Source organism: Mirounga leonina, unplaced genomic scaffold (assembly GCF_011800145.1).
Source record: "Mirounga leonina isolate KUSES-001 unplaced genomic scaffold, KU_Mleo_1.0 Mir_129, whole genome shotgun sequence".
Classification (NCBI taxonomy): Eukaryota; Metazoa; Chordata; class Mammalia; order Carnivora; family Phocidae; genus Mirounga; species Mirounga leonina.
The window spans coordinates 25026653-25054445 of NW_023270323.1; the positions used below are offsets into that span (position 1 = coordinate 25026653).

A 27793-nucleotide genomic window follows, 5' to 3' on the forward strand; every position below is an offset into this window, starting at 1 on the left:
CCTCATTATTTTGCTAAAACTGGTGCAGCTTATCAATACTGTAGCAACATTTTAGCCACTAGGTGGCAGGTAAAAAAAATGAAACAGCTAAAAAACAAAATGCAAGCAAAGCATGCAGGTGCAAATTAAGTTACTGACTAGGGTAAGAGATCAAAGGTACCACAACCCAACTCTTCCAATTCTACAGCAACTGCCAAGAAGTGTGATTAAATGAAGAACATCCAAAGTAGGACTGGCCTTGCCAAGGTTGGGTCTGAAGACCGTCTTCTAAGAAAATTGAGATTTGGACCGTGAGTGATTCACACTATAAGGCCAAGGAATCAATCAGAAATGAGTCTGGGGAAGAAGGGCTCAAAGATGAAGGAAGAAAATCCCATTTCTTGAGTTTAGTGGAGGTGTGGAATAAAAGAAGAAAATATCCAAAGCTAGAGAGAACCCACCCACCACCATCCTCACACTCCACAACCTTATCTCCAAAATACTATCCACACTGTCTGAAATGCCACCTAGAAGTACAGAACACTAACAACATAAACAGACCCCAATATATACACAAAAATAAAACTATTCTCCAAGAATATGCACCAATTAAGGTTATCAAATTTTAATATCATGGAGACATGACTAGATTACAGTAAACTGTATGATGAACATATGGGTTCATCTACATGGTAGTTATAAAGGTCAATTTGGAATTTTGACTCCAGTACATGGGAAGAAAATGCCCCACCCATAAACATGAGTATCAGATCCATGAAACCAAGAGTCTTAAAACAGAGACAGATGCATCAATGTGTCACAGTCTGATGACATCAGTCATTAAGATAATATAACTAATTCCCCTGGGCTCTGATTCTAAGCTTAATAGACAACCTGCTTATTATAAATTTGTCTTCCCATATATATTAATGCAATGTTTTCTACCTTTCCTCTCCAACATAACTAAAGGGGTCAATATAATCCCAACACTAACAGTGATTCACTAGGGCAGTCATTTTTAACCAGGAGGCATTCCACATATTAAAATTCCTAAGGGATTGTTTATCATTTTATAAAACACCCTAAAACTGTGAGATTCTTATGAGTTCCTTCCACTGGTTGAGAATTATGGACCTCCACAGAGAATAAATTGACCTAATTTGGTGAATCTGATAATTACATTTCTCTCTACAAATTAAAATTTTTGGCATTTTGGTTTTTATATATCAGTTTCTGCACCCCAGATTAATTATAGGTATACTGAAAGGCAGAGGTGTCTCTTTGATGTGCCAAAGAATCAGTTACACATATTGAATATAAGTTAGAAGCTTATGACACTGAAACCAGAATGGGCCTTAAATGGAGGTTAACTAATCCAATCTAGTCTAACATTCTCTCAATGAAAGAATCCCTTCTGTATTTCTGACATTGGTTTACTTTGTCTACTTCCTACCTAACACCTGAGAAATAACTGCACTGATAGTTTACCCCAAAAATGAGGGGGAAAGAGGTGTTTTTAGAACATATATATCTCATTTCTTTTTTTTTTTTTTTTTTAAGATTTTATTTATTTGACAGAGACACAGCAAGAGAGGGAACACAAGCAGGGGGAGTGGGAGAGGGAGAAGCAGGGAGAGGGAACACAAGCAGGGGGAGTGGGAGAGGGAGAAGCAGTTTTCCCGCTGAGCAGGGAGCCCAGGGGCTCGATCCCAGGACCCCGGGATCATGACTTGAGCCGAAGGCAGCCGCTTAACAAATGAGCCACCCAGGCACCCCATATATATATATATATCTCATTGCTAAAGGTAAGCAAACCTGAGCAGGGCACTTCAGTGAAAGAGGCCACAAGACATACTTTGGAAGATAAAAATGCAGAGTGGAGGAAAGACAGAACACCCAAAGGAAAATGACAAAATGACCTGAACAGGGACTTCACAAAAGAAATCCAAATGGCAAATAAATTAATTAAATAAAGGAGCACAATCTCATAAGCAATCAAAGAAATACAAATTAAAAACATAGGGGCGCCTGGGTGGCTCAGTCGTTGGGCATCTGCCTTCGGCTCAGGTCATGATCCCGGGGTCCTGGGATCGAGGCCCGCATGGGGCTCCCTGCTCAGCGGGGAGTCTGCTTCTCCCTCTCCCTCTCCCCCTGCTTGTGTTCCCTCTTTCACTGTGTCTCTCTCTGTCAAATAAATAAATAAAAATTTAAAAAAAAAAATTAAAAACATAAAAGATATTAAACACCCAACAGAATGGCAAAAATTAGGAAACTGGATAATAACCACTTTGGAAAACAGGCATCATACAAATAGCCCACCAACCAGGGATTTTACTTCTTATTCCTAGAGAAACTCTTGCATGCGTGCACCAGGATTCATGTTCATAATAGGGCTGTTTTTACAGAAACTAAATTAGAAATCACTCAAAAATTGGTCAAAAGTATAGAATAGACAAATAGCCATGCGTGAATACAACTGAATACTATATGGGAATGAAAATGCACAAACTGCAACCGTATGCAAAAATATAGACAAATTTCATAGGCTTAATAATCAAAAAAAGAAAGAAGAAAAAGATTGCAAACAGGTGATTTCATTTATATAACATTCAAAAACAGACAAAACTAAATTATATTTCTTAGAGATATGTTCACATACAGTCAAATTATTTTTAGAAAGCAGAGGAAGTATTATTGCAGGAGTTATTTTATGTGATTGATTATCCCTAGCAGTTGTTACCCTAGGAAAGGAGATACTGTGACCTAAGGACAAACAGGGACTTCTAGAATATCAGTAATATTCTATTTCTTGACCTGGCTAATGATTAGCTTTCCAATTGTTCTTCAAACTATACATAAGTTTCCTATACTTGTCTATAGTTATATCATGTGTCAATAAAAAATGTTGAAAGAAAGGGCACCTGGGTGGCTCAGTTGGTTAAGCGACTGCCTTCGGCTCAGGTCATGATCCTGGAGTCCCAGGATCGAGTCCCACGTCGGGCTCCCTGCTCAGCAGGGGGTCTGCCTCTCTCTCTGACCCTCCCCCCTCTCATGCTCTCTATCTCATTCTCTCTCTCAAATAAATAAATAAAATGTTAAAAAAAAAAATGTTGAAAGAAAGAAGCAAATAAATTTGCCCACTTTAAAATTCTACTTAAGGCTAATCTTGCCTTTCCCCACAGACCAGACTGAAATTCTATTTCTTAAAAAAGTGGAGTCCATATGGAAAGGAAGTCCCTTCAAGATTTAATCCTGAATTATTCTAAGGATCAGAGTGTACTCAGCTGCACCCCTAAAGTTAACTATGCTTGACAAATCAGTGTGTGAGAAAATATTTTTGGTTATTCAAAACCATATATCCTCAAAGTCTACAGAATTATCTCGCTAATGATCTACATTTTAAATACTCAATTATTATTCCCAGATTCCCTTATACCAACAGCTAAATTTGAAAAAATAGACATTTTTGTTCAATCCTCCATCTTCCTCAATTCTAACAAAGTAAGTTTCTAGAACACATTTCCATTTTGAAGATTTCTGCTATGCTACTTTCAATTTCAAGTCTCATTTCTCCAGAAATGAAATCTTAGCAATCAGATCTCTTTCCTTCATACACATACAATAAAAAATTTTGCAAAAAAAAACAAAATTTAACTGTTATTCCTTCTTTCTTATTTGCAATGTAGAATGGAAAGTCCTGGGAAATTGACAGTTGTGTCCAGGGTGAAAGTCTGGCAAGAATGAAAAGTACAAAGAAATAAGAAGATAAATGCTTCTCTCTAATACAGAAGGCCCAAAAGGTAAACTGATAGGGGCACCTGGCTGGCTCAGTTGTTTTAAGCGGCTACCTTCGGCTCAGGTCATGATCTCAGGATCCTGGGATCGAGCCCCATATCGGGGGGGTCCCTGCTCAGTGGGGAGCCTGCTTCTCCCTCTCCTCCCCGTTCCTGCTCTCTCAGTGTCTCTCCCTCTTTCAAATAAATAAATGAAATCTTTATTTAAAAAAAAAAGGTAAACTAATAAAATTCAGTTACTGGGTAGTTTTTTTGGTCTTTGTTTTCCTTGTTCGCTTGTTTTTAAACAAAGTGTAAAAAGCTACTCAAGGAATTTAATTTGCCATTAGATTTTTTTAACTTTTTAATTAATTTTTAAAAACTCTTAAAATTCTACTTAGATGCAATGAGTACATAAATCTTAAGTGCACAGCTCAATGAATGTTTATACACACATACACACACATATACACACACATCCATGTATGAAGATGAAGATACAGACTTAAAGCTAGATGTGAAAATGTTATTAGGAAAAAAACCCAAAAACCCAAAAGGTTAAATACCACTGGTCCTCTAAAGCAATAGATATTTATTTAGTTAATTTTTTTTTCATACCTCACAGTCACCTTGAGCACTTTGAACATTGCACCACCTGGCAACAGGTTCAGGAACCACTTCCCAATCCTCGCAGACCTGTTTTAGGATATTCACAAATGTTGTCTTCCCTGAAGCTGTTGTGAGAGGAAAAGGAAAATTAAAGAAGGAGACTAAGAAGGAGACTTAGAAAAAAAAAAAAAGTCAAAATAGACATCAGCTTTTTCAAAATTTATACTAGCAAACAATACAAAAAACAAAAATACTCAATTTCCCAAACTTTCTCTTTAGATTTGTTTCAGTGAAAATTAAAAGGGTCCCCACCCACTTGTATTAAGCACATTTGTTATTGTTTTTAGTTTATCAAAGCCACGGAATAGAAGAATTTAAAATCTGGTGTAACTTTGGCAACGTGTTACGGCAGAAAAAAAAAAAAATCCTAGTCCTAGCCTCACTTTCCTTAACTAAGTAATTAGAGATAACTGTGGGAAATGGTTAAGGCTATTCTTCCACTTAATTAGATATGTGATTTTGGGCAAGTCACTGAATCTCTCTGAGCCTGTTTCTTCATAATACAATGGAAATAATAATACCCTCTTTATGGAAACTGTTGTGATAAACAAGCTATGACTACAGTGACAATCATTATAGGCTCTTGCATTTTCAAAATTTTTCTGTCTACTGGCTCTATTCTCTGTTTACAAAGTTAAGTCTTTCCTATCTAAAACCAACTTAGAAACAGCCAAATGAACTATAAAATCAATATAAAGATGTATCCAATACCCAGAGTTTTACAATGAGAATTAGTATGATTATATGACACTAATTATATAACTATACAACATTAAGCCATAGTACCTAACAGAAATTATAAAAACAGTTTTGCAAAGACCCTTATAAGGAATAGCCATGTTTTCTCTGCTTCACTTTCATGGTTCTGTGCACTTATCCAACCCTTTAAAAAAAAGTTGTATGTACATTGCTCCTCCCTGATCATTCACTAGTTTCTGAGACACCTATATGGAAAATAACGGAAATAGTTCAGGTATAATCAGGACATATTATATTCACTATTTTAATATTACTTGGGAATACATTCCATTTAACAGTAGGGAAAGTCTTAACCTAGAATTTTACAGGGTGTAGCAACAATCCCAATGACCACCACACCCTTCTTATCTGAAGTCACCAAAAGTGGTTATATTAGACATCTCTGGTCAATATAATGTGTCTCTCTATGTGTCTCCATATGTATATAAAAATACACACACATAGATTAAAATATAAAAAAGCATCTTCTGTAAGCTTACAAGGAAAGCTTCCTCATCCTTATAAAATGGGATCCAAAGAGGGCAAAAAGAACTTACTTTTGACTTGAATAACTATATTCAAACCTAGGACATTACATAGGCAATAGAAAAGAAGAAAAAAACCAGAACTTTAACAGATCACACATAGAGGGACGCCTGGGTAGCTCAATCGGTTGAGTGTCTGACTCTTGGTTTTGGCTCAGGTCATGATCTCATGGGTCATGGGATCAAGCCCCATGTCAGGAATCAAGCTCAGTGGGGAGTCTGCTTGAAGATTCTTTCCCTCTGCCCCTCTCCCCCACTTACTCTCTCAATAAATTTTTTTTTTTTTTTTTAAAGATCACACATAGAGCAAAAACAGGGATGGGGAGGAAGGGGGTCAATAAGAAGGTAACATAGAAAAGAGAACTGCTGAGAAGCAAAACAAAGTCATATTATCCCCACAGGATAGGAGAAAAGGTATTAAGGATAAACTAGATGACCATTAGATTTAATCATGGGAAAAAGACTGGTGACCGCAGATTTCGTATGGAGCATTTAGAATGGTAAGCAGAAGCATATAAAATGATCACTGGACATTCACTGAGGTAGACAGAAGAAGGAAAGGAAAACATGATGTTCAGAAAGAGGATCCAATCTGGACACCTGGGTGGCTCAGCTGGTTAAGTGTCTGCCTTTGGCTCAGGTCATATCCCAGCATCCTGGGATCGAATCCCACATCAGTCTCCTTGCTCAGTGGGGAGCCTGCCTCTCCCTCTGCCTGCTGCTCCCCCTGCTTGTGCTCTCTCTCTCTGACAAAAAAGTAAAATCTTTAAAAAAAAAAAAAAAAAAAAAGAAAGATGATCCAAGGAACACATGAAAAAATCAGGCATCAGCCAGAGTCTGAAAGCATTTAAAGCTAGAACATTCAGCTGTCTTCTGACATGCCTACAAACAGAAAAATTTCATGTGATCATACTCCAAAATTTTAAGAGCAAAAACAGCTATTCTTTAAAATTACTCTTCAGTTCAAGCAGAGTAACAACAGTTACCTGTAGTTCCCAATCAGATTAATATCTAGTTCCTTAACTTTTTGGGGGGAAAGTGGGGAGCTAGAAAATAAGCCAATTAATAAATTAATATTCTATGAAAGCAAAGGAGAACAAGGACCAAAGACACTGATGTTAATACTTTAAAAGTCATGGGACCTAACAGAATTACTAATGCCAACCAGGTATTACGATGCCAAAAATCATCTATACAAACTATTAAGATGAAAAGAAGCAGGGAGGGCCTCCATAAATCTAATACAAGGGAGTATTTTAGCAACAGAGAACATGAGAAGATAAGTTACTGAGTATAAAACTAAAATGACCAGTTAAAGTTTAAATTCTAGGAATCACTAAATAGTCTTCTACACACATATTAGCAATTTGTACATTTATACTTATTTGGGTCTGGCAAATAAGGTGGAAGGGACAGGAACAACAGTGCTAGCACATTAACAGCAACTGACAAAGCCTCAGCATCAGGAAGACAGTAAGTGGTAAGGGCGCCTGGGTGGCTCAGTAGGTTAAGCGACTGCCTTCGGCTCAGGTCATGATCCTGGAGTCCCGGGATCGAGTCCCATACCGGGCTCCCTGCTTAGCAGGGAGTCTGCTTCTCCCTCTGACCCTCCCCCCTCTCATGTGCTCTCTCTCTCATTCTCTCTCTCTCAAATAAATAAATAAAATCTTTAAAAAAAAAAAAAAAGTAAATGGTAAGGAACATAACCCATCTAAATAGCAAATTGTTATCTTACAGAAACAAACATCCAGTGTTACCAAATCTTCAGATATTTTAAGAAATGCCAAGAATCTAGATGTTCACAAGAAATCTCAAAATTTTTAAATGCTAGTAATTCATTAAAATTTTTTTTTCAAATCTATGCAGGCCACTATTGTGCAAATGCAAGCCACCAGTTTGCAACTCCTTCCAGTGTAGGTAATGGAGAAATCAGAGAATTTTAAGTAGGGGATAACACAATTAGATTTGTATATAGAAAGTCTGCTCTGGAGCTAGTTAAGAGAAACTGGAGATGGGGTGACATACTAGGAAATTATTTCAGGTGCTGGGAAGATTAAAGATGCTTGGGGAGTAGTAACTTTCTAGATATGATATGTTGCTTAATTGGATTTAAGAAAGGGAAGGGGATTAATTCATTGTGGTATTGATCTGAAGGGTTGTTCATTTAAATTTACTTTTGAAATGGCTGCTCAACTACTTCCTCCTTTACATATGTTCTTCTTTATCCAATATGTAGCTATGAGGAACCCTACTAGTAAACTGAATTCAATTTCAAAGAACTTATCATAAGAGGAAATGAGAGTCTATTATAGGGACCTTTTACACTGGTGCCTGAATACTGGAGCAAGGTAACAAGATCTCCTCTTTAAGAGCGTGTTCAGCAATTTTCTACTCCTTGGAATGCTGCTATAGCATCTGCTTTGCCCCATCTTTTTAAAGAAGTACAAGAGCTTTGAATGTGTTAAGAATTAAAAAACATTTGCTGTATGCATGAATGGCCAGTACCCAACTTGGAGCCAAAAAAATTCTATCAGAACAGGAAGTGTCAGGCATAGGTTTCCTGTGGTAGGAAATACAGAAGAATTTAAGTTCAGATGCACCTTGCAAAATGACATGCATGGTATAGTCTGCCCTCATCTGGGTTAGGAACAGAAACAGTACTGTCTTTGAAAAAAAAGCCAGTGTTTACTTGGATGTGGGAGCAGGGGTGAGGAACGCCATGATATTAAGATCATTAAAAAAAACTCTTCCCTTGGGGCTCCTGGGTGGCTCAGTCATTAAGCGTCTGCCTTCGGCTCAGGTCATGATCCCAGGGTCCTGGGATCGAGCCCCGCATCGGGCTCCCTGCTCAGCGGGAGGCCTGCTTCTCCCTCCTCCACTCCCCCTGCTTGTGTTCCCTCTCTCGCTGTGTCTCTCTCTGTCAAATAAAGAGAATCTTTAAAAAAACAAACAAAAAAAACCTCTTGCCTTGAACTTCAATGTTTAGAGCCATTTTATCCATAATCGTTAAAACTGGAAATCATCCAAATGTTCACAATTGGGAAGAGATAAACTGTGGTATATCCATGCAATGGAATACTACTCAGCAAAAAAAGAGAACTACAGATACAAGCAATATGCTAAAATAAAAGAAGCGTTATGCTAAATAAAAGAAGCGAGACACAAAAGGCTACATACTCTGTCGTTCCATTTATAAGACATTCTGGAAAAAGGCAAAACTTACAGAAACAGAAACCAAGGTTGCCAAGGGGTAGGAATGCAGAGGGAGCTGACCACAAAAGAGCACCAGGGAACTTTTTGAGGTGATAAAAATGTACTGAATCTTGATCATGATGGTAGTAAAAGAGCATTATATGTTTGTCATACCTCATTGAAGAGGACACCTAAAAAAGGATAATTTAATGTATGTAAATTACACCTCAAGAACACACACACACACCCTCAATACAAACACAAAACCAAAAACAACCCTTCCCTTTGCGCAATTCCAACAAGGGGAGGAAACTGGCCCAAAGTGCACCCTAACGAGGCCTGAAGGCCCGGGCGTGCACGACCTGACGCCCTGGGGCCACCGCCACCCTCGGGGAGCGGGACAGAAGCTGGGCAGGACAGGGCAAAATGATTTCGGAGCGAAGGGAATTCGAGGCCGTGTCCGCATCTACATAGCCAGGCTGGAAGAAAGCCCTCACTGAGGAGCAGCAGAGATGCAGCGAAGGAGCGCTGCTGCCGCCGCCGCGGCTCCCCGTGCTTTGGGAACATTTCCCGAGGCTCCTTACCGATGTTCCCTTCGATGGCAATTTTCTTGATGCGGGTCCCCTCAGAGCCAGTCGCGGGAGATGGGCAGCTCCTCTTCGGTGGGGTGGCCATTCTGGTCCTGTGGCGGCCCGGAGCGCATCCAGCAGGGAGGGCTGGGAAGTGGCCACAGGTGCGCGCGCTGATGCTCACACCACTGCCGAACGTGACCTGACACGCAAGCTGAGCTCCCGCCTGCAGCAGGTTCTCCAGCCGCCGGGTCCTGGGGTTTGATTTTGGCGCGCGGAGGTAGCTGCCGATGGGGGCGGGACTGCGGCGCGGCCGCCCGCCCAGCCGGGAAGCCACGCCCCTTCCCTCTCCCCGAGCTGGCGAAGCCCCTCGGCCTCCGACGCCGCGGGCGGGGCCTCTGCGGGCGGGGCCTCTGCGTGCGCGCCCGGCACGTCGGGTCACGCGGGAGCACAGGGTGGGATCGCGCGCGCAGTGGAGCGCCTCTTCCCGGGACTCGGGGCGGGCGTTCCGGAGAGCTGTGGAACCAAGGGTGACCGCCGAAGCTGGAGGGCGAGCGAGGGCAGGGGTGCCACCTGCCTTCGTCACCAGGTGTGGGCCGGCCCCGACTTTGGAGAACTGGCCTTTCCAGTGGGGCCTGTGGAGATAAACAGAGCGTCTGGAACAGAACTGACTGGGAAGCTGTATGAGGTGGAGAAATCAAACGGGTTACCCTGTGTAGTCAGCCTGGAGGACAACCATCAGGCTAAAGTGCCGCTGGGCAGCCCAGCCCTCAGGAAATGTACGGCACTCTTGCTGTGCCAGGCACTGTTTTGAGAGCTGTTCTTGAATCAACTCGCAGTCCAGCGCGGGAAGTCCCACCATTAGCCCGATTTATCAGTGAGGAAACAGGCACTGAGAGGCCACTTGTTCAAAGTCTCAAAGGCAGTGAGTGGATCTGATAGGAATTTACGCAGTCAGACGCCACTCCACAGCAAGCTTTTCCTGATCTCAAACCCGTCTCCATTTGAGTCCCATTTATGTTGAAAGAGAATAAGCCACCCCAAAATATGCCACTACGGCATAGAGATTATTTCGAAGTAAAGGTACTTTAGAAATAGTGCAAGGACACTCTGCCCCTCCTTTGTCCCTACTAAAAGGAGATGAATCTATGTGAAAGGTATCTTCCCTGTACCAGAAGGGTAGGAGGCCTCCTTATGGCCAGATAGGGAATTTAGGGCCGAGGAGGCCTATTACCAAACCTTGCTACTTCACCATTTTATTACCCCGAACCCAAACCCCTTTGTCTTGTCAATTCTAATTTATTGTTTGTCTAAAAGATACAATGACCTACTTTGGTCATTCCTTTGAATTTCCTATGTTTATGGAGCTTCTCTCTCTATATATACATATACAATTAAATTTGGTTTCCTCCTGTTGATCTGTCTTGTGTCAATGCAACTATTAGATCAGGCAAAGAACTTAGAAGAAGGGAAAAATTTTCTGCTCCTACAATGCTATGCGGAAGTTACCACACTGGGTGGGTTTCTGTTCAGCATGAATATAGATAGCTTAATTTTGCATGCCCTACACCTGCCACATAGTTAACAAATGCTGAATTTTTGAATGCACACCTCTGTGCCATGAACTTTGCTAGAAGACTTATCTAGCTGGGATAGATACAGTGTAGAAACACCCAGAATTTGGGGCGCCCAGGTGGCTCAGTCGTTGGGCGTCTGCCTTCGGCTCGGGTCATTGTCCCAGGGTCCTGGGATCAAGCTCCACCGGGGGCCTGCTTCTCCCTCTCCCACTCCTCCTGCTTGTGTTCCCTCTCGCTGTGTCTCTGTCAAATAAATAAATAAAATCTTAAAAAAAAAAAAACAACCACCCAGAATTCATTTTTAATCTTGGCAAAGATCTAGTAAACACACTACCCAGTCTAGAAGTTCCTGAGTTCAAATGGTCTACAGAAACCAAAGGCCGTGTTACTCTTTTTTTACCTTGCAATTACCATCAGACCTGAAATGCATCTTAATGGTAGAGTCAGAAGGGGTGTAAACGGTGAATCCATTCTGAGAAACAGAAGGCAGAAATCAAAATGTGAATTCATGGGGAATTCTAGAATAAAAACAGCAAAAATCATTTTGTTAACATCCCTGTAATTATTTTATTATGTTTATTACTTTTGTTTATCCCCCTAGGGATTAGCAGCAGGATCCTTGAAATGAAAAAGCCTGAACGCTTGTCATCGGGGATGGTAAGGAAGCCAGGGAAGCCACAGGGTGTTGTATTCCACACCCAAGCTTAGAAAACCCATGAAATGGTAAAGATATTGGCAGTACAGAGAGAGGAGTAAGGCAGGGTGAATGAGACCTTCAAACAGGAGAAAAGTAGAAGAAAAGAAATTCCATATGGAACTGATAAAGATGTGTAGGTTTGAGAAATAGGAAAACCCGTGTGGTTTCCACAAAAGAAAAGTAGTATAATGCAGAGATTGAGGGGTTTAAGCAGTGGAAAATTAAAAACTGGTTTCAAATTCCAGCTCTGCCAGATTCTGGCTGTGAGAACTTAAGTTCCTCAAAGCTTGAAAGTGTTCCTTAAAAACACGAAGTCGATGGGGCAGAGAGGGAAACCCGGCTTTCCTGGCATCAGGTTCAGCATAATTTACCATTTTCCTAAATAACCTTTGGATAATGCAAGGAAGAGGTAAGAGAAAAGCACTTTTAAAATCTCCTTGATTTTGGGGGCACCTCAGTGGCTCAGTCAAGTAACTCTTGGTTTCAGCTCAGGTCGTGATCTCAGGGCCCTGATCTCAGGGTCATGAGATAGAGCCCTGCATTGGGCTCCGGGCTTGGCCTAGAGTCCGCTTGAGATTCTTTCCTCCTCTGTTCCTCCTTCTGCTTGCACTCTCTCTCTAAAATAAATAAAATCTTGAAAAAAAAAAAATTCCTTGATTTTATCCACAACCCCTTATCTGAAACCCTTGCAGCCAGATGTTTGAGAATGCAAAAATTTCTGGATTTTAGAAAAGAAATTTACAATCGTGTAGTACATATATATATAACCATCCCTTACCCTCCTGCAGAGGTGTTAAATACAGATAATTTGCAGTGAAACACAGATTTCCCATTAGGTGGGATAAAAACTATTAACTTCAGAACAGGTTAAGTTTGCACTAAATTCAAGAAAATACTTTGTTTTCCAAGCTTTTCAGATTTTGGAATTGCAGATAAAAGACAGGGAACACCCAGCCAGTCATGAGCATGCCACCATCTTCACCCTTTCTTGCCAGAAATTTTACAACTCCTTCAATCTGGGAATTCCTTTTCTTCTGTGGGAATGCTGGTATAACTAAGGACACGATCTTGACATAGAGGTTTATTAAGAAAACTCTAAACCGACTCAGAAAATGAGAACAAAGGGAAAAAAAAAAAGTCCCTGAACATTGATAAGTAGTGGTTACAGCCCATGTGTTTGTACACACCAACCCAACAACTTCTGTAAAATGATTATTGATTGACTTAATAAGCTTGGTTATAATATACTCCTTGTAACCTTCATTATTGCCTAGAAACACATGAATGCAGAAGGCATCATAAAAGCAAGAGTGGGGAGTCAGGGTGCTTCCAGCAAATCTGAAGTGCAATAGCAAAATAACAAGCTAGAAGGGCATAGCAGGGAGCCATCAATCCTATATAGCTCCTTATCAAAGGAAGCTATATTACACTGCATGCTTGTAAAGGTAAACTTAGGTCATCAAGAAATTGTGACATTGTATTCATTAAGCTGTTTAAATCAGGAGTATAACATTTATTAAACGTGGTTGCTTAAAGGAGTATTTAGAACTTGATACCAAAATTCATCAATCCAAGTAATATTATATAATGAAGAATTAACTATTTAAATTTAGTACAATAGAGGCAAATGACCTAATTACCAAAATATAGTTAATTTTTACATGGGTATGTATTTCTTTATACACAGTGGATGCTTTGTAGATAGATACTGTATGTGCAAAATAACAAGGTGTTTTTATTTAAAGTATGCAGGCACAAATCATATCAGCATGGACTAGTATTTCTACTCCTAATCTTTTCTACAATACCAATTGGTGACACTGGGCGACTGTGGACCTGATTGTCCAAACACAAATGCCTCTAAACATAAATATCTGTAAATAATTAAACACTCTGAGAATACTCTAAAATACACAATTCCTTTTGGAATTTAGGTATCAGGGCAAAATGAAGATCCTCCAATACTGCTTATTAATATTCTTTAATGGCCTATAATGAAAACAAAATATTAGATAAAAGCTTGATAGAAAGGCCAACAAATAATTATTTTGCTAACTGTTCTCCTGGCAGTAGAATATTTAAAGAAAACAAACAAAAGCATTGGCTTCAAGGTCAAGCCTATTTGGGTTTTTAAATCCTAGTCCTAATCAGTGACTTATACAATTCCTGAGCTTCAATTTTCTAGTATGTAAGACAATGAGATACTAACCTCTGGGGTGGTTGTGAACCTTATTAAAAATAATGCCTAACAGGGACACCTGGGTGGCTCAGTCGGTTAAGTATCCGGCTCTTGGTTTCAGCTCAGGTCATAATCTCATGGGTTGTGGGATGGAGCCCCACATCGGGCTCCACGTTCACGTTCAGCGAGGAGTCTGCTTCAAGATTCTCTCTCTCTGCCCATCCTCCAACTCACATGTACGCATGCATGTGCGCTTTCTCTAAAATAAATAAATCTTTAAAATAATGCCTAACAAATTTTAAATGTCCAACATATTCCATACTTTCAGTATTTCCCTAGGAATGTGTTTAATGTGAGAACATCTATAGCAAAAATAATCAGTAATGCAAAGTCAGGATTCATGGTCAAACAGAACTATTTATTAATTTTTTAAATAAACATTCAGTTTCTTCCTTTAAAAAAAAAAAAAACCTAGAATTTAAATATTTCCCATCCCATCACATACAAGCCTGTATACATTATTTACATCTCTCAATTAAACATATGACAGATTTTCTGACATTCAGTATCCCCTTTTAAAATAAAATGATGAAGCAGTTAAACTTTGATCAGTAATAACTAGAATTTGAGTAATCTTGGCACAGTTTTCAATAGTGTTCATGTTGCATTTCCTATTTTAGACCATTTTTCCCCATCCAGCTACTTAAAATAGAGAAAAATTGTGTATCTTCATGAGAGCAGGATCCCGGTCTTTCGCATTCTCTGCATTATTTACACTGTGTGAATGCTGCCACTATGCTTCCATTATATGGCACTGGCAGTATTCAGCTTTTGTCCCCAGAAATGATCTCTATCCAACTTTTAAGTCTTGTCATGTTTATTGTATTATCTCTCAACTAGATTTCATGACAGTTCTTTGATAATTTTAAGTAATAATGTATAGGAAAATTTCAAATAGAACAAAAGTTAAGTGTTCCCCATAGGATTAGGGCCCTTACCACCTTAGTTATGCATGTACAAAAATAACAAATACAATCTAGTGGCTGTAAAAAACTATTTTCCCCTAAAAATAGTTATCTCTGCAGAACAATTTAAGGAGAAACATGTTCTTAACATGAAAATGCACTAATCTATTTTATAACCTGCACAAGTATTTCAGAACAAAATTAAAATGAAAACATGTGTAAAACACTAACATAAGAATGTAATACACAGAAGAAAAATTAAATATTAACAAAAATTTTAAATCACTAATAATCTCAGGTTTAGTGACACAATTTAAATGAAGCTGTCAACCAAAACAAACCAAAAATGCTTATATATGTTGCACCTTCCAACACTTCTGTCAATGTATTGATAGAAAGTACTTCAGAATCACTAACAAGGAGGACCCACACAATCAACTTACTTCGTTTTCTTAGTGCGATGGGGGGTTGGGAGGTGGTAAGTCAATATCGTAAGAAGTAACTTAAGGAAAAGGAGATGACAAACATAGAACGAAAAAAGGCCAGTGATTTCAGTATCTTTGAGAATTGTAATCTAAAATTTTCTGTTGCACAGCATTACATGCAGAAAAAGAACTTGCATCATACTTGCAAAACTGAGATTATTCAATATTTTAACCTGTATTTTTTCTCCTTTGTCAACATTTAAGTACCAGGTCAGCTATAAATGGAAGACATGGAACACAGTATTATACCTTTAAAACAAAATATTCTCTATGATTAACTCATTAGAAACATCTTAAAAATTCAAATTGTTTACAGTCAGAATTGCTGTATCTTAAACTTTTCCATTAAATCTTGACATATCTTTACCTCTAAATATTAATCTCATACACCATTACACTGATACTGAAAAACAGTAATTCCTATGGGTGAATCTTAACATTATGACAAAACTCTAATATTTAAGTTATTTTAGGAGTGGTTCTTAAAAGTACAGATCCAGAATAGCGCTTCTAAAAATTAGGTCTGTTCTTTAGAATATCAGATTAAGTTTCAAAATCAGTTTTCCTCTTGGTATGCAGTCACATTTTCAAATTACAAATATACTTCTGATCCCACATCTTTTAAAAAGACATTCAAAATTTTAAAGTTATAAACAATGTATGAAATGATTATACAATTTTAAATATTTTATCTGTGATATGCAGGCTTAAAATTCAGCATAATTATTACATAAAATTTATTCCAATTTCTTTGTACAATGATCTGCAGTCTTTAAATTCATTTGTTCATTTGAGTGAAAATATGTTTAAACAGTAAAGGCTGTTGTTACCTTAAGCTACTTCTATCTTAAATATTGGATCCATTTTTTCTTACTATCCCTTCAATCAAAACTATCCTACAGTAGTTGAGATAAAATTCAAAAGTTATCAGGGAAAGAAACAAAAGTAGAAAACAAGAGATAGACTTTGATTTTTTTAATTATTATATTTAGCTGTAAGGTAATTAAACTAAATTTTTAAGAATTAAATAAAACCTATACATCTAAATGATACTTCAAAGTAGTGACATCAAGAAACTATCCCTTTATTAAATGATGCTACCAATGCTCAAAACGTTCTCTCTTGCAAATTTAGAACCTATGGCAGTCTTCTGAACTTCCCTAATGGTTTAGTTCTAAGAAACCAGCAAAGTAGAGTTGGTTTGGTGGCTGAGATAGGTCATATTAAGCTGCCAAAAGTTTTCAGTGCAACTAAAATGATGGAATAGATTTTCTTGCATAGTCATAAACCAATTCTCAAGGCATCTCTAAAAATGTTCCAAAAACGTTACACCTTCAAAACACAGCTGGTAAGAGTAGTGCTCCCCAGGAACCACCCTGAAGATCAACTCTCATTTGGATGTTTAAGGTATGACATACTTATTTTAAAAGAAAGCCCTACAACTTAATAATTGTATCTCACATATTTTACAATTTCAGTGGTTATCAAAACCTCTCTCAGAGAGGGTGTACATAAAGGTATAAAAGAAATGTCATTTTGCTCTTTTCCCATAAGCAGGGAAAATGCTAATACATAAAATGGAGTTTGGTGATTACATGTAAAATATAAATATCCACACCATCTGTATTTCCTGAAGATAAGAGATTGTAGTGTTTTATCTTTCCTGATAAGCCAGGCAGTAACTCAGTCTGAGATATATTACACACTAAACCTGTCTTCTCCCACCTAATACATTTTATGCTGACCCTTTAGAATTTACAAATGACAAACGGAGAAAGAGCAATCTAAAATCTTTCAATTCAAAGTAAACTGACCACCAAAGCCTCTTCCAGCTAAACTAACACGTGCTACTGTTTTAATGCAGTCTAATGCCATGGTTTTTATGGAAACAAAATAATCAAGTCAGCAAATGAAATCCAGTAGCACCATCTACTGCTTAGTAACAGATTTTCACTCTGTTATTAATTTCTCTCCACCACCATTTAAAATCTCTCTCCATCATTTAAAATCATTCCTAAAACTTGCTTCATTTCAAATTTAACCAAAGCATTGTGACAATAATACTATGTTAACTTACTATTTTATATTTTATGCTTTTATTAGTGGATGAGAAAACCAACTTTTGCTTTATATCTCTGTATAAAGAGCAAGGGGGAAAATCATTATCTTGCTTATTTATAAATTAAGAGATCTGGAAAGAATCTAATACACAATTGTATCAAACTCTGCTGTAAAACTGAGATTTGATTCTTATTCTATAAAGGGCATCTTACTAATGCTCATGGGAACTAATCAAAGCAACGTTTTGATAAATCAGTTATTTCTCACATGCTCTGGTGAGTGTTTCCTTACCTATAGCCATGTAACACCATGTACAGTTCCAGGCCTCTCCCTGGGAGAACTTCTCTACTTTGTTACCATATATACACTTACACATCTCCTTACTTCCTAATAATACCTCTGTTGAAAGGAATACTCAGAAGCAGGCACCTGAGATTCTGACACAGTGACAACAAACTCCTATCTACATACAGTAGGAAAGTAGGGCCTACTACTGAACATTAATTTATAGAAACATTTTTTCCATTTTTACAGTGTACTACCGTGTAAGGCTTAAAAAGAGCAAGAACAATTTTTCACTGTTCTCTACACTTGGCTATTGCAACCCCTTTGTTACTGGGTTTATATAAAGTCAAATGCAGTATGGAAGACTACTTGAAAAACCACGTGCTTCATTTTCATAAATAAATAGACTCAAAATTATCTGACACCAAATTTTATTTTTGAATCAACCATAGTGGCTGATATTACCTATTTGGATAATAAAAGGTTCGTTTTAAGGAAATCAGCTTGTTCTCATACACAATACCAGTAAGTGTCCAATATATTTGCCTCTGCCAGGCTCTCCTGTTACTTCTACTATTGGTACTTGGAGAATGATTGTTAGAAATGAAATGGAGAAAAAGGCAGTTCCTACTGATCATAATTGCAATGGCATTAAATTGTATCACTGCTCTCGTTATGCCAAAACAAACTGATTTCATAAGATTCTTTCCTAGTGACCATTTTTAGTCTATATAATTTCAGAACAAGATTTCTACTCTACAAGGAAAAAGGTGTGTATTTCAAACTGAAGAAAGAATATATATAGGTAACTGAAGGAGAAAGAGATTTACTAGAAATGACAAAATTAAAACTGGAAGTCTGAAAAAGATATTTCTTGAGAATAAAACTGAAGTAAAAAAATGTTAACATTATTTTAAAAACTAAGTTTCTGAACTTTTTACTCATGGGAATAATTCACTAGAGAGTCATGACAAATAAAATGCACAAGTTAATACTACTGAATTAGCACTTTCATTGTCTGGTATCACTGCAAAGAAAAAGATTTCCTTTCACAGTGGAAAAATTAGAAGTCAGAATGCTTCAAATTGGGCCTATCATAAGCAAAGAAGGTACTGTATCATTTTAAAATGACAGGCAAACACCAGCTCCATTCACTGAATGGAAATGCTGGAGCATGATCAATTTCCCCAAATAGTCCTTAAATTCCATGTTTAACGTCTACACCTAAAATTAATATTTTATTTTTAACTTCTCATGGAAGTTGATTCCTAAAAGGAAGTCTCTAAGACTTTGTTTACAAGATATTGATTAAAATCTTAATGCCACTCTATTCAAGGATTTTAAGACAAGACTTTTTGAACTTGACTCACCATACTTAATCCCATCTATAGCTCCCCATACAAATTAACCGTCCCAACCAAACACACACTCCTATCCATCCCCTCCTCTTCATAGAAGGGAATTCTGTAGACTTATGGCTCATTTGGCAATTGCTAAGAAACCTCACAGTTCAGCATCACCTCTGAAGATGGCAAACCTATATATAACCTGAATTTTCACACCCACAGTGCAGTTAACATGTAGAAAGAAGCTAAAATGCAATAGGTATTACACGTCAACATCTGCAAGTTTCAGTATCACAGATATCAATAGATGGAAAAAGACCTGCTTGTAGAACTTTAAGCATTTGTTGAACAGAATTACCACCAATATCAAAAATAATACTAATTTTTTATGTTCTACATGCACACCTTTACAAATTGTATTTCTTCAGTGTAGTAAAAGCTGGAGATCACCAATTTAGGTAAACTATGGCTTTTATCATAGATATTTTAAAACATGCATCAGTAAGCGCCCTGGGTAGTATTCCTAATATTTCAAGCCCTGTTCAGTTCTATGTCTGTGCTTTGCACCTCAGAAGTAAGCCTGCCAAGGCACTTAAAAACGTAAGTCTTTTGGGGACTTCAAAAATTGGCCACAATTTACATAACACAGAACCCCCATCCATCAGCAGTCCAATCAAGTAAGCATTTTCTTTCAACACAGAGTATTATCAAAAATTTTGCAAGTAATCAAACCAAGTAAAAAAAAAAAAAACAAAAAATCTGTATGCCACTAAGACAAAATTTACCCCTATCAAATATATAGAGAATGGTTCTTGGCTTCCTCTAGCAATAGACTATAGTTTCATTTATTCAGAATAAAGAAAAACTAACCCAAACAAGCCCCCCAAACCTAAGACAAAAACGACCGAAATAAAAATAAAACACAACAAAATCCATATACACTCCACACACTTCATTTGAGGAACAACTTGCACAGCTCTTCATCCTTTTATCTGTCCTTTGAGGTGAGTTTTTCAATCAGTTCTTGGAGTGGTGCAAGTTCTCTTCTATCAATAAGGTTGAATTCCTATGCATGATAAAGGCAGGAAAAAATAGTAAAGATGTATTATTTACGTCTCATTCCAAAGCAGATTCCTATTAACACTTGTTGGAAATTAGCTTTCAAAGTAAATAAAAGTCTAATCTTTTTTTCAATAAAATGTTTTTCTCTTCCCTAGCTGTGTCTTCCTTAGACAAATCACTTAAGCACTTTGGATATTATGTTGTACATGTCTATAATAATATTAGAGTAAATCCCCCTACCTCATAAAATTACTGTGGGGACTAAACGTGATACTGTGTGTTAACCACTTCATGTAAATCCCTGGCATAACAGTAAGTGGGAGTGCTGCTTCTTGTTAAAAGGGAATAACCTGAGTATCATTTAGATATAGTCAGCCAAATGGGGACCAAAAAATCTAGCATCTTAGGCAAATTTCAGCATTATAAGAAGAGTGAAAGAGTTAACACCTGCAAACTATCATGAAATGGGGTATGAGAATAAGATGAGTAACGTGTAAAGTCCTATAAGAAACAAATTAGGAAGCCTGGATTTAATTTTTGCTTCTTTAAAATTCCACCCCTGTCATTCTGAAGTTCAGTTCTCAACAGATTTCCCCCAAACTATAAAATTGTAAGGCTAATAAATATCGACTGTCTATACTTCTGATCTTCTGCCATAGTGGGGCATTCTGAGTTCCCATTTTCATTTATTTATTTATTTATTTATTTTTTAATTTTATTTATTTATTTGAGAGAGAGAGAATGAGAGACAGAGAGCATGAGAGGGAGGAAGGCCAGAGGGAGAAGCAGACTCCCTGCTGAGCAGGGAGCCCAATGCGGGACTCGATCCAGGGACTCCAGGATCATGACCTGAGCCGAAGGCAGTCGCTTAACCAACTGAGCCACCCAGGCGCCCCTTTTCGTTCATTTATTAACATGATCATATGCCAACCACTATAGTAAATACTGGGGAGAAGCATTAGGGGCATTAAGAGCAAGCCTACCCCTAAGATTTGTGGGATCCGGACTAAGAACACAAATGGATATATATCATATGACTATTAAATTTTACATTAAGCTAATACATTGTTAAATAAAACATGTTCTATTTTCCCGCCTTGACAAATGTGCCTTCATAGTGAGCAAGAAAACAGAATCAAATTTAGAATTCTCAAAATTCCTCAGGATTCTACACTGGAAAGTAGTAACGAGGAGAGCCTGTCCCTGACCCTCAGCAAATCTCCCTGATCTTCCAACCCCCAGCTCCACCCTGCACTTCAAGGGGCCTCACTTGCAGGAGTGTGACACCTGGCTGATTTATATAGGCCATGGCCAGACACCTTCACAAACTGCTGCCATCTGACTACCCACTAGCCTAGATTTAGAGGTACATATATCAGAGATATGACTTTCCCTTGAAAGAATGGACCCAAGGATAAGACCCATGCAGACACTGGAAATACAACTGGGACGATGTGGAAAGGAAATGCTGAAGTGTGAGGTACCTAAGCACAAACCAGTGGAATCTGGGAGGTATGTTCTTTGTCCTGTGGGTCCCTTACACTGTAGGGAGTACAGCTAGAGAAGTGCCAGAATAGGGTTCTCTAAGTAGTGAGGCCAGGGCAGAGGCCCCTCTTGCTCAGTCAAGGGGTGACTGTATAATTAATGGACCTACCTTTAAGAAGGTCACAGTGTCTTAAGATATAAAAAGGCTCAGATGTGGTAATGCTGTGTTTATCAATCCCCTACTATTTGCTAGGAGTTGAGAGATAACATTGTACTTTATGAGATCATACAGTGATGCATGGGTGGCTCAGCTGGTTGGGAGTCTGACTTCGGCTCAGGTCATGATCTCGGGGTCCTGGGATCAAGCCCCAAGATGAGACAGGATCCGCACTCAGTAGGGAGTCTGCCTCCCCTCTCCCTCTGCCTCTCCCCCTGCTCATGCTCTTTCTGTTTCTCAAATAAATAAATAAAATCTTAAAAAAAAAAAAAAGGTAAGATCATACAGTAAGATAAAACCCAATCCTAAATCACTAAAACCTGAACATTGGCAATCATGTTCTGCCTAAACCAAAGCACAGAAGCAAACTTTGAAATAACATTTTCTTTGTTTCTATGGGTGTCTGTAGGTGGGATACCATGGTGAAGTAACTGCTTGGAGCAACAGTTTTGGCAAGTTAAGATCTCCTAAAATGTGTTTATATAGGTGAAGTTAAGACACAAAATGTGTGTGTTCAGTATGAGAGGTAGGTATAGAGGGAAAATAGACACATTTTTCTTTAGTGGAGATGGGGTAAGGGGAGGACATTTATAAGTATATGCCCACAGATATAAAAAAAATTACACAGATTCAAGATTTGGACTTCTGCCTATCATCTACCCTCTCAACCTCCGACAACACCAAAAAAGCTGGTCAGCTTAACCATTTCCACCTCTTTTTCACTCCTGCCTATTAGTGGTCTACATATTATAGCAGGATGAAAATATCCAACTTCTCTTAGTCTACACCTCTGAGAACTAAAGGGAGAAGGAAGAGGAGGTCAACCAGAGTCAGAAAAGACTAATGGACCTCTGGAATAGCAACATTCCTTGGGATCTTTTTTTCTTCTTTGGATATAATGAGTAGTACCTCACTTAAAAATTATTCAGAATATAGTTTTAAAAAGGAAGAAAAAAAGGTATTATATACAAAGTCCATTTCCAGGCCAGAATATGCTTTAAAAAAACAAATCTGGGTGCCTGGGTGGCTCAGTTGGTTAAGCGACTACCTTCGGCTCAGGTCATGATCCTGGAGTCCCGGGATCGAGTCCCACATCGGGCTCCCTGCTCAGCAGGGGGTCTGCTTCTCCCTCTGCCCTCTTCCCTCTCGTGCTCTCTGTCTCTCATTCTCTCTCTCTCAAATAAATAAATAAAATCTTTAAAAAAAAAAAAAAATCTAGGGTAGACAGGAATTAAGGGTTAAGACGATTAGGAGGAATGCTAATGTGCTAAAGGTACCAAGTTCATCTACAGGCCTGCCAAACTAGCCAGGTTCCTAACTCAGTCCCTCCATATGGCCTGCTAAATGAAGCAAATTCAAAGCAAGACCTCAAAGATCCATTTTAGACTTGCATGCCACCAATCTGGAGATGAATGGAATTCAGAAAAAGGCCTTATCATCATGGTAAGTATAAAAGAGGATAAAGACTAGACAGAGAAGGCAAATTTTATCCTAAAAGTATGGATGCAGGATTCACCTTGGAACTCTGCAGATAACTGGTTTTACTGAGCAAAAAAGGCCTCATAATTCAACTTACCTGGACAAAAAAAATAAAGTGCTTGAAAGATGTATTGAGATGCGCTTCCTCCTGAAGTTGGATCACAGGGTCGAAATGCTGGTGATAAATGTGAGCATAAACCCTAAAGAGGCGTTTGAGTATAGTTTTTGCCACAGACATGAAATTCTTCGGGAATGGGACACCTAATAAATAGATAAACAACGCCCTCTATTAAGAAGAGACAAGAACAAGGCAGTAGGAGTTTGTCAACAAACGGTAACATAAATTAACAAGACAAAGCTAAAAGGAAGTATTTGTGAATTACTAATAATACCCACTCTACTTTCTGGAAGTTCTCAACATATCATGAATGAAAATAAACTTTAAAACTTCCATGGAATTAGAACCAGACGTTAGCAAGCCCCTTAAGCCTTTTTACCTACCACTTTACTAAAATGAAATAAATGTATGCCTAAGATGGTAATGAAGCTAAAACTCACACTCATATCCTCAGATTTCTTAACATCAAGTCTCAGTATAAATATTTGCTGAACACAAACAATATTAACCATGCTCAGTGTTGCTTACAATGCCTGCAATACATTTTTATGTTTTCTCTATGGAAATTATTTCCTAACACTTCCAGGTCTACATTTATTCTGAAATTAGCTGCAGTCCCCCTCAATGAGGTTCACTGTTTTATGAGTAAGAGCACTTTTACAGAATTAAACAAATACAAGACTAGAAAAAATACAAAATTCCATGTCTTTTGTCAAACTGGCTAAATGACCCAGATTGGATTCAGTGTTATCACATTGCCTTATCACATTGCCTTCTGCTCATTTTAAAATATTATAGGTCACGGGGCACCTGGCTGGCTCAGTCAGTAGAGGGTTGGGGTTTTAAGTTCAAGCCCCATGCTGGGTGCAGAGATTACTTTAAAACAAAAGTCTTAAATACACACACACACACACACACACGTATATATATATATTTAAATATTATATATTTATGTATATAGTATATTGTATATATATATACAGTGATCTATTTATACATAAATAGATCACAAAGAAACATAAGACAAACCAAAATGAAGGGACACTATATAAATTAGTATGCTTATACTCTTCAAAAAGATCAATGTCATGAAGGATCAAAAAAGAATGAAGTATACATATTCCATACTAAAGAAAGCTACAGAAACATGACAAGTGAATGAAAACAGAAGTCAAAGATTTTCTTTTACTATAAAGGATATTATTGGGAACATTTGAAAAATCTGAAGAAAATCTATAAATTAAATAGTATTGTATCATTGTTAAATTCCTGATTTTGATAGTTATACTGTGATTTTCTAAGAAAATGCACATTGAAGCAGATTTGGATAAAGGGGCATCATACATAAAACTTACTCTCAAGCAGTTCAGGAAAAAGAAAACATGAAGTTGGGGGGAGGAGAGAGAAGACAAATGTGGTAAAACGTTAGCCACTGAAAAATCTGGAAGAAGGAAAAAAATCTGGAAGAAGGGTATATAGGGATTCTTTGCATAATTCTTGCAAATTTTCTAAAAGCCTGAAATTCATTCAAAATAAAAGGTTATAAAATATAAAATATATGTGAAATTCAGTCATAATAAAAGATTATTTAAAATATATATATAAAATATATTACAGGAGATAAAAGCTAAGGTGATAGCACTTAACCAAAATGATTATGATGGATATAAGTAATGCAGTCCTGAAAAACAGATCTTTTATTACAAAGGCTCCAAAGTAGTTAAAACATTCAATAAATGTGTTTAAAACAATCCATAATAACAGCAACTATTTACATTGCGGTCTCCTCCACCACATCATTCTTCCAAACTCTAAAAGCATACAATATAGTCAAAAGGTTGTCTGTTGATAGAAGAACAAATTCTTATTTTCTTCAGAAAACACAAGTTGTAAGAAGTTTGAGAGGGTAAAATCATATGAATTATCTTGATGTGAACAATTTCCACGTGAAAGAAAATATAATTTCCTTAAAAGCAAATATAAAAAAGCAAAAGTCACCAGTAGATAACAGGCTAACCCCGCAAATCTTGTTTTCTTCTCACCTAGCTTGATTTCACAGTCTGTAAGATTCACACTGTAGTCATAAATTCAAACTCCCTCTCTGCCACAAATACACTGTAAAACTAGAAATAAGGCATATAAACTCCTTCCCTAAACAAGAAATGGGTATGACTGTGGCAGATGATACTCTCTCCATACCCAGTATCTTTTTTCTATAACACAGGCTAAATTTTGTTACTATCCAAGATACACTAATCTTCTTGTTGTTTAAAATTACAGGGAGCTTTCACTTAATGTTCATGATAAACTCAGTGTGAAAAAGATAAAACACTTTTAAATGTATAAAATTAGAAATATTTTGATAGGTATGGCAGTTTAGTATGGTTCCTGGAATAAAGAGCCAATAAGCTCTAGAAACACATAAAATTAAATAAATCATAGGGGCGCCTGGGTGGCTCAGTCGTTAAGCGTCTGCCTTGGGCTCAGGTCATGATCCCAGGGTCCTGGGATCGAGTGCCACATCGGGCTCCCTGCTCAGCGAGAAGCCTGCTTCTCCCCTCCCTCTGCCCCTGCTTGTGCTCTCTCTCTCGCTGTGTCTCTCTCTGTCAAATAAATAAATAAAATCTTTAAAAAAAAAAATTAGATAAATCATAACAGATTCCAATTATACAAAACAATTATACCAATTTTTGATGGAAATAATGTCTCATCATCCAACTGGTCCTGAACCCAAGTCATCAGGTAATCAATATACTTTGGTGCAGAGCACTTAATAGGCTTCTTTATGTTTGTTCCATCTGCCCAATGATACTCATATCTGTATTGGAAAGATAATAGACACAGAATATCAGTATATACCTATACAAAATGTGTATATTTTTATATTATATATGTGTGCATATTATGAATGTACACAGGACATGTTTTAAACAATCTGCTCCTCTAAATAAAGATATTTTGCATTTAGCATTTAAATTTAGAGCCTTTAAAGTGTTACTAGACTATTTTGCATTTATCATGATCCAAACTAAGCAGGTCCCATCAAACTCATTTTTGGTAAGCTTTTCTTTATATACAGCATTTATATTTTAGAATCATACATTGCCATAGTAGAAAACCTAGCTAGCTTTCCACTTCTCCACTTCTCTGATAACCACCTTTAATCTTTATGGTTGTTTTTCTTCTTTGAAAAACATTTCTCCTTATGCAATTCTTCTTATACAATTCTTTTAACTTGGGGCTTTAAATTTTGGGTTAAGGATAGAGAATGACATGGAAGCTCCAAAGTAACATGCACAAAGAAAATGAGTCAATATCTGAGTACATTTGGCTGAGGAGCTAAATATGCCTTTAAAGAAAAACGGCAACCCAAATAAAGATGCCTATAGGACCTGGGTATTAACAGAACACTATCCTTTGTTATAATCAACATTTAATGTGCACCTACCACGTGAGAAATACTGTTCTTGACCAAGGGACACTAACTTTCCATACTGTCAAGGAAAACAGACTAGTAGAGGAGATAGGCTTGTAAATGAGTAGGTAAAAACAGTTCGGTAAGAATGATAATAGAGTTACACACACACACACACACACACACAACCACAACCTGATTTTTAAGATAAGGAATATGCACACAGCTGAAACTCCAAAGCATAAAATCTCTAAACTGAATTATCATTTTGTATTTTAGTTTCCAAGAAACAAGATTACTTCTACCCCTTAGCTTCTCTCTTTGAATCAATTTTGTTATTCTAACCTTGTTCCAGTTTGAACTGACAAAATGATAGGTCAGTGAGTCTACCAAAGAAGGTGAAAGAAAATACAATGGAAAAATACTACAGAGTATTTCAAATGATGAAAATGATCTTGAGATAGGTTAAATAAGGAAGATTTCCATTTAATCATAACTACTTACACCTGAAAAATAAACCTCAACACGATACACGTGAAAAAACATTCTAACAGCATACCTTACTGCCAACCCTGGGCAACAGGGATGACTGCAAGTCTACTTTGAAGGTTTCCAGGAAGAGATTCCCCAACATTTGGTATTCTCTTCCACTGCTTAATCACTTTCACAGTCACGAGATTCTTTCTAATCTGAAACTAAAGTTCTAAGGGGGACTCAAGCCTGTTCTTATTTGACCCTCTTAGGAGACAGAGACCACGAATAGTAGAACTTTTAGCATCATTACTCTTCACTTAAAGACAGGAACTCATCCATGTTTTCTCCCACATGTTAAGAAACCTTAACATTTTTGCCTTTCCTCCCAATCATATTTTTCATTTTGTTAGTGATCAGGTGTATTCTTAAATGCAAAAATCAAAAGCAGACACAGTTGACCTAAAAATAATTTTCAATATTCTG

At 37.5% G+C, this 27793-nt stretch overlaps 2 protein-coding genes across 3 annotated transcripts in view; both read right to left on the bottom strand.

Moving 5' to 3' along the window:
* DCK (deoxycytidine kinase) overlaps positions 1-9716 on the bottom strand; it is a 31285-nt gene extending 21569 nt beyond the window's left edge. The window contains exons 1-2 of the mRNA XM_035004846.1: positions 9481-9716; positions 4371-4486 (exon numbers count right to left, since the gene is read on the bottom strand). Of these exons, the coding sequence (XP_034860737.1) occupies positions 4371-4486; positions 9481-9571 (207 nt within the window). The 5' untranslated portion in view covers positions 9572-9716. The remainder of the gene's footprint in view (positions 1-4370; positions 4487-9480) is intronic.
* A 4593-nt stretch (positions 9717-14309) lies between these two features.
* The window catches only part of MOB1B (MOB kinase activator 1B), a 65363-nt gene continuing 51879 nt past the window's right edge, over positions 14310-27793 (bottom strand). For both annotated transcript variants that reach the window (XM_035004847.1, XM_035004848.1), the window contains exons 4-6: positions 26106-26239; positions 23401-23564; positions 14310-20126 (exon numbers count right to left, since the gene is read on the bottom strand). In XM_035004847.1, coding sequence (XP_034860738.1) covers positions 20049-20126; positions 23401-23564; positions 26106-26239 — 376 coding nt within the window. In that variant the 3' untranslated portion in view covers positions 14310-20048. The remainder of the gene's footprint in view (positions 20127-23400; positions 23565-26105; positions 26240-27793) is intronic.